Source organism: Aptenodytes forsteri, unplaced genomic scaffold (genome assembly GCF_000699145.1).
Source record: "Aptenodytes forsteri isolate BGI_AS27 unplaced genomic scaffold, ASM69914v1 Scaffold86, whole genome shotgun sequence".
Lineage (NCBI taxonomy): Eukaryota > Metazoa > Chordata > Aves > Sphenisciformes > Spheniscidae > Aptenodytes > Aptenodytes forsteri.
The window spans coordinates 2,460,352-2,467,730 of record NW_008795715.1 but is presented as its reverse complement, the minus strand read 5'-3'; the positions used below and the strand labels follow the sequence as shown (position 1 = coordinate 2,467,730).

The 7,379-nt window shown below is 54.0% G+C and overlaps 1 protein-coding gene across 1 annotated transcript in view; it reads right to left on the bottom strand.

Moving 5' to 3' along the window:
• Positions 1 to 7,379, bottom strand: part of NPLOC4 (NPL4 homolog, ubiquitin recognition factor) — a 29,883-nt gene that overhangs the window by 1,532 nt on the left and 20,972 nt on the right. Inside the window, exons 13-15 of the mRNA XM_009283520.1 lie at positions 3,626 to 3,697; positions 1,697 to 1,792; positions 510 to 626 (exon numbers count right to left, since the gene is read on the bottom strand). Coding sequence (XP_009281795.1) covers positions 510 to 626; positions 1,697 to 1,792; positions 3,626 to 3,697 — 285 coding nt within the window. The remainder of the gene's footprint in view (positions 1 to 509; positions 627 to 1,696; positions 1,793 to 3,625; positions 3,698 to 7,379) is intronic.

The following is a 7,379-nucleotide window of genomic DNA, read 5'->3' as shown; positions in this document are numbered from 1 at the left end:
CCGGCGGTGCAGATGTGACCCAGGGGCCTGGGCAGCCGCCAAGCTCCCGGTGCCCAGCCAAGAGAGGCAGAGCCGCACAGCCAGGAAGTCATTGGCCTCACCGAGATTTGGGGGCTCTGATCTCGTTATCGTTACAACAAGCATTTCTGATCCTGAGATATTTTTCAAAACGTTTCCAGCTCTCAGAGCCGCAGCCAAGTTGGCTCTGTCCGGTCTGTGACTGTGCTAACAACCGTCCCCCCCTCACTGCTCCGAGCGTGCGTGGAGAGCTCTTGGTCTACGCGGGGGCTTTGGTTTCACTTTTTAAACCCTCTGCCGACAGCTCAGCCTGGAAGAAGAGGCGTTGGGCCAGCTGCACGGCCTGCCCCGTACAGGCACCCAGCCGGGAGATGTGCCCGGGGGTGGCAGGCTGGGTCCTTGTCCTCCACACGCGTAAGTGACACCCCGCAAGGAGTTCAGGGGCCCGGGGAGGGTGATGCTGACACGACCCTTTCCTCCCCGTTACGTACCCGCAGAGGCATGACTTCGTTTGTGACCAGGAAGAGGAGCAGATGGAAATCAGAAATCATGTCTAGGAAAACGGAGGAAGTATTTTGGGACAGGTACGTGGCCAAGCTGTGGAAGTCCTACAGAGAGGGGAAAGCAATAAAGAGAAGTCACTTCCCCCCCCAGGTAATAACTTTATTTTCCTATTTGGATCCGCTAACAGACACTGTAACATTCCTGTCTCTTTTGGGCATCGGCTGCAGTGTGCAGAGACCCTCCCGAAATCAGATCCCAGACTGGCTGACCGAGTTGCAGCTCACAACTGCCAGAGAAGAGGATCTTAGGGCCCACACTAGCTCTCCCATCCAAACACTTGAACGCCTCCAGCGCATACAGAGCGGATCCCAGACCCCGGAGACGCCGAGCAGAGGCCAGTCAGCTCAGCTCAAAGCCCAGTCGCTAAGGAAAAGAGGCAGATGAGGAGAAAGCAGCCCCTTCTTCCCCAACTCCCTCTTTTTCTCTGCTCTTGAACCTGGGGCATCCTCAGAAACGAGGACCAAAGCTGTTGTTGAACAGCCGACCTCTCCCGCCCTGCCAAGAGAGCCACAACGGGCAGCGACCCTTCTCTTGTGATGACTTTTGGAGGAAGCCTTTGACATCTTTGGCACGGCCTCCTTAGAGAAATGAGCTGTTGCTGCTTTAAAGCAACTCGAGCCTTCCGTGAGCTGGCAAAACCCAGCGAGAGCCTCGAGCTGGCCGGCAGCTGCCTCTGCTCAACGCTACGGGCCTCTTGCAGTAAATGGCCTCCGCGTTTTAAAAACCCGTCCAGGAAGAGAAGTCAGCGCTCTCAGAGCCAGAGCAACAGACCCTCGTCCCACTCCCGTCCGCAGGGAGAAGCGGGTCCCATGCTGTCACCGTGGGGCTGGAGCTCCCCGACCTCTTTGGTGCTGGCTGGGAGGCGCCAGCCCTGGCACAGAGCGAGGAGCCCTGGTCCCCATCACCGAGCCGGCGGGGAGCAAGGCGTCCAGCCGGCTGATCGGCATGCAGACACTGCTCCGCGTAGGAAGGTGTTTGGCAAGCGCTGGACTGAACGTCAAAGGGGTGATTTAAGGGCACAACTGCAGCCGTCCCTTTGCAGATATTAGTAAGTGCGAGGGAGACAGACGACCTATCTGTATTAAACACAGCTTTGTTATGAATCACTCCTTACCTGAGTTTCCCCCAGCACGTCGCGGTTCTCGATGGGAAATGGATTTTGAGAAATAGAAAAAGTGTAGACTGGATCCTTGGGGAAAGTCGTAGTAATCTAAAAATCCAAGAAAGGACGATCAGAGTGCTGACAGCAGGAGAGGCAAGTGGGATGCGGGAAGCAAGGCTCCCGATAGCCGAGAGCAGCCACGGCTACACATGAGAGCTCAGCCAGGAAGACAGCAAGACAATGACACCAGGGATTTTCTGACAGCTTTTAACATTTAAAGCGATATTCCAGCCAGCACACCTCTTAGCTCCTGGCAATCGTTTCTAACGAAGCTGGAAGGAGATGTACTGAGCTCGGTCCTGACAAGAGCACGGCACGATGCCGTGGAGAGCATCCCTCTCGGCAAAGGTCACCGGGACGCAGCAGCACCCAGCACAGCTCTGCCCCGTGCCAGGCAGCTGCTGCTGGGGGTGTCACCCTGGGGGTTACCTTAACACCAGGGGGTGACAGGGCAGAGCGTGGCCCCCGCGTCTGGCCGTGGGGTAGCCAGGGGACCGTGCTGCTCCATTTGGGGCTGGAATGGGTGCCAAGAAAATACCTTTGCACTTCATTGAACAGAGTGACCCCATGCTCTGGGCACGCTCAGCCTGCCTCCTCCCTGTGCCGAAGGGACGAGGAACGGGGTAGTACAACATTGCGCCCACGTTACTGAGCTCACAAGCCAGTGTTTGGGCCAGCTTCTGACATTTAAACCAGTCCCGATTCTGGGGGCTTTAAAGCTTTGGTGCCAGTTACTGACTGCTGGGCCCTGTCGGCGAAGCCCTTTGTAAGCAGAGATGCAGAAATACCTGCCAGGACAGTATTAACTGGAATAATGCCTTTTTTTTTTTTTCCCTCCCCTTTTTTTTTTTTTGGAAGAGACAAAACAAGATGCTTCAGAAATGTAGCTTTCCAGGCTGCTCCTAAATGTATGTTCCATCAATCTGTTTTCATCTTAATTACACCCCAGGTAGCCTGGAAACAGATGCCTTTACTACTTGAGTAATAAATATGCTCCAGCGCTGCCGACTGGCACGGGGCGTCAGAAGGCCCCGCACAATGGGCCCGTTGTTCCGGACACGACATTTCTCTTTGTGAATCACACGTCCCAGCGTCAGCCCGAGCGCCGCTCTGATAAGCGACACACACAGGAGATAGCGAAGAGGGAAGAAGGACGAGCCAGTGGAAGCCTCCAGGCTGCCAGCTTCCCTGTGCCCGCGGGACACTGCCTGTGCCAGGGGCAGCTGGACCAGACCAGTTGCTCCGGTGGATTTAATTGTTATTGGCACCACCTCTAACTCCAGCAATATCATCTGTTATCCAAATTATTTGCTTTCCTGCCTTCCACACCGTAACAGTTTCCTTTCAAGCCAAAGGGCAGAGCCGTGCCCCAGTGCCTGGCAGCGCTTGCTCACGGGCAGGCCAGCCAAGCTGTGCTGTAGCGTGAACTCCCTCCCCCAAGAAAAGGCATTTCTGTACAACCAACCTGGTCTGCTGAGTCACTAAAATCAGCTGGATTCTTAATTGCTGCTAAGAGACAGACAACTGGAGCTCTCTAATTAGCTACCCGCGAGGTAGTGCCCGGCACACGTATCCGTGGGGCTGGCTGCTTCCCCTGCTGCGTGGCTACGTGCCAGTTCGGAGCCGTGATAAGACACCAGGCAGTGCCTTCCCAGGAAGTAAATGTGTTCCCTGGCACCACACCGATCCCAAGGAGCACTGCAGTTACCCCAGAGCATGCCAACCTCTGCGCTAGAAACACCTGGCAGCAGAGGGAAAAGGAGAAAGAAAGAAAATCTGTCCTGTGAATCACCTCCAACGTGAATTTTAGAGGTGGGTTAAGAACGTCACTCCGCTCTGACCATCTCCTGCTGCAAGCAAACAACTGCAGCAAATACTTACATCTATGATTAGGTACTCAACCGGGAGCGGGCGAGCCAGCTGTGTGATCTCGTTGCCAAACTTGTCTATGTCCTGAAAGAAGAAGAGTCTTATTATTCCTCAGCATGGAAGTGGCGCGAAGCCTAAGGGATCCTGCCCTGGAGATGCCCACACAGGAGCCTGGGGAGCCTCAGCTCTGGCAGATCACTAAGGGTGCAGAAAAGAACCTGCTCGTGCACGGCTGGGTGCTGCAGAGCTACCCAATTACCTGCAGCTCCTCGGGGCTAGAGATCTCTGTAACTCCTTGAGCCAGGCCCTCTGTTTCCTCGTGAGCCAAGGTCACAAACCACCTTGGTCTTGTTTGCCTCAGTCATCGCCACCGGAGAGGTGCCTGGCATTATCTAAGCAGTGTAAATGCCATTTAAGGAGCACTACTGTCTTAAAAGGGAGGGACAGCGCCGCATCTGCTTTCTCAGCCAAGGCAAACCCGACTTTCTGCAAAACCGGCCACGAGTCTCTCAAACTCCTGCTGCTTGGGAATTGGAAATCCAGGCACTTTCTCATACACAGACCTGAAGAGCCAGCATATCACAACGCGTAAACTTGTTTTGCTTTGCCAGACGAATTGAACATAAAGTTTAATTATGGAGAAAAACGGCCAGCATATGTTCATTAATCATAAAATGACAATTAGACGTGATTTATGTCAAACACGCTGAGTTCAAACACAGCTTCAGAAATAAATTCATGAGAACTGACACTTTTCATTAAAGGTTCTGTAAGAGGGGGTTGTATTTTCTACCTAAATCATCACTTAACATGTTATAAATCATTCATTGAGCCCCATATAAATCATACGCCCATAATTTCCAATCAGGGACCTTACATTAAAGTTTACATTTACTGAGCTCTCAGAAGTCCCAGTGGCTGGAGGCAGACCCAGAGCCGCTGCACGCCGGCGGAGCCGTCACCCCGACACCTCAGTGGTTTGGGGGAGCTCGGCGAGAGGCCGTGACCCCCGCACGGTTTTGAGCGGCATTCCTCGGGCTCAGCCAGCGAGCACCGTGCATCAGGATGAGCTGCCCACGGCTGACACCCTCCTCTCCCGAGCCGTATTCTCTCCCGCAGTACGCCACTCCCCCGCTATCAGCATTTCTCGGTTACGCTAGTATTTACACAGCACAAATATGCGGTGTGGCAGCCAGCACCCTGCTCTCACGCTCTGCTCTCCCGGTACACCCAGACGGACATCGCCCGAGCAGGCTCCGGCACGCTGCTCCCCTCCAGGCAACAGCCCCCCTTCCTAAGCCCCCTCCCCAAGCATCCTCTGTCCCTAGGAACAGTTCCCTTTGTTAAAAAAAAAAAAATCTACCTTCCAGTCTTTGAAGCTCCTTTTAAAAGCAATTCCGATAAGGATCTTTTCTCCTTGAACATGACAGGTTGTTGGCCCTGTGGTTATTTCAGCAACAAGCCTGGTGGCTCGTGGCCTCAGATCTCTCTGGCTCTGACAGGAGCAGGAGAAGACGCGGAGCCTTTTCAGGGAGATCACAGGACCTGAAAGCTAACCTGCTTCTAGATCTCGGTGATACCGCAAGAGTCAGGAATCAAATCCAATCAAACCAAATCAGCTTCCCAAACACAATCCTGCCCCTGCAAGAAAGAACCTGCAACAACTCACACATAATTAGCCCATCTGGAATTCATTTTCAAATCTAATTAAGTTCTAATATGCAGAAACATTTTTCCAGCACCTGTTCACTTTAATCTCCGCCTCTGGGGATTTCCATGTTAAATGCCTTCTTTTTAATGTCATGCTGCTGAGGCCTTCAAGACATGCACTAGACTGTTACTACCAAACTGGAACCTCTCTCCCCCCCCGAGTCGAGGACATGTCCCGGCCCTGCCCTTCCCCAGACAGAAAAGGCCACCCCTCCCCGCCAGTGCCGGCACTCTTCTCCAACCCCCATGCGCCATTTTATTAGGCAATTACACTTTAAAGGCCTTAACAAACGTCAAGCTGGGAGAATTGCTGGGAGAGACATCTTCATTCTGAACTCGGCAGTCGCTGGGGCCCCAAGCAGCGCCTCTCAGCACGTTATTGCCGCAGCCCTGGAGCCAGAGACCCCCCGAAGCCATGAAAGCCCAGCGGCAACCACTCCAAAGGGAGGCCAAGGAAGGGGTTAACGAAGGCGCAAGTATTTGGCTCCTGGACAAAAATTGAGCAGCAAGGCCTGGAGGATTTGGACAATGAATCGTCCCGAAGACAGGAGCAAACCGGAGATTGCATCAGGCGCTGCGATTAGAGCCTTTCAAACCACTATTTGGAGGCAGAAGCTGCAAACGGATGAGGTCAAGCAGGGGAAAGGATGGGTGCGCCCGCAGGGAGCGCGGCCGGCCATGTCACACGCACCCCTCTGCAGCGCTGCAGGACGGCTGCAGCGGGAAAGGCTTCTGGGTGTCTTCAAGATTTCTGAGATGAGGGTGATGGGAGCAGCCAAGCGAGGAGCCCGGGCAGCTGTCAGCCAGGAGAGAGGCTCTGTGTCCCAGGGCTGGCCAGCCGTTAGCATCCCATGACTTCAGTCTTCCCCATGGGTTCACTCTGCTGAAGGTACCGTGGAGCCGAGCAGCTGTCTGTCCTTTCTGTGTGTTAATAAAGCCCAGCCTTGCTCTTCCCTCTGCTGATTTCCAAGAGCTTTACCGGGCAGTCCTGCCCCCTTGCACAGATAGAGCAGCTGACACACAGAAAAGAAGCGACTTTTCTAAGAGCAAGTGATAGGTCAGTGAGAGTTGAAACCCTTCTCAGGAGACTCCTCGTGAGCTAATCAAGCATCCTCCTCCCCAGAGCAGCTGGGACATCTAAGGCTAAGAAGGCTTTTCCAGTCCAACACGAAACACTGGTAGGAGGCCAGGCAGGGGACGTCCTTCACTGCTAGTGAAAACTCCCTGCAGAAGTCTCCACGCAGCCTGGCTATCGTGTTTTCCCTGGGAAGAGGATTTCAAAGGGAACGGGTGGAAGCAACGCGTGCCACACCGGGGACAGCCTGGCTCAGAGGTCCCCTTCGGCTCTAATCAAAGCAGTGCCCTGGCTCAGGGATCTCCCAGGGCCAGATGGGACCACATTTAACAGATGACAAGCCAAGGCCCAGACGCCGTCTCAGCTGTTGTAAATGCAAAAAGCACATGCAGGACTCTACGGGGGCTCTTTCACAACACCGGTGCCATTGTAAAGGGCTTTCGTCTTACACCGTCCTAAAGAAACTCGGGGGAACATTAAGGCAGCTGTAAAATGCAATTCATTGCAAGGATGACATCTTCATGTTTGCACCGAGCTGAGGCAAATACCTGTGATAAGAGACAAAGCCAGCCAGTTCCAAAATCCAATTATTCAAGTGTTTCAAAGGGTCTGTAAAACACAGCAATCTCTTTCCCCTGTTCGGTGGGAGGTTGAGCTGCCCACGAAGCTAACCGTGGAGCAGAGCATCCAGCTCTGCGGGGAGCAGAGTTAGGCAATGCCGCAGCACTGCAAAGTTACGGGCTCGGCAGACTGACCGCAGGGAGCTGGGAGCAGACGGACAGCAGGCACGGGGTGCAGGCAGCCCAGCGGGAGGGATCACACCCGGCTGGGGCACTGAGCACCAGTCGCAAGTAGCTTCAGCTCTGAATAATCAACCCACGGTTTGGAAGGTACATACTCAGTGAAATCAAAATCAATATGGTTATTTTCTAGAACCAGATGGATAAAGGAGGCGGCTGCTCGAGGGCAGAAGACAGGGAA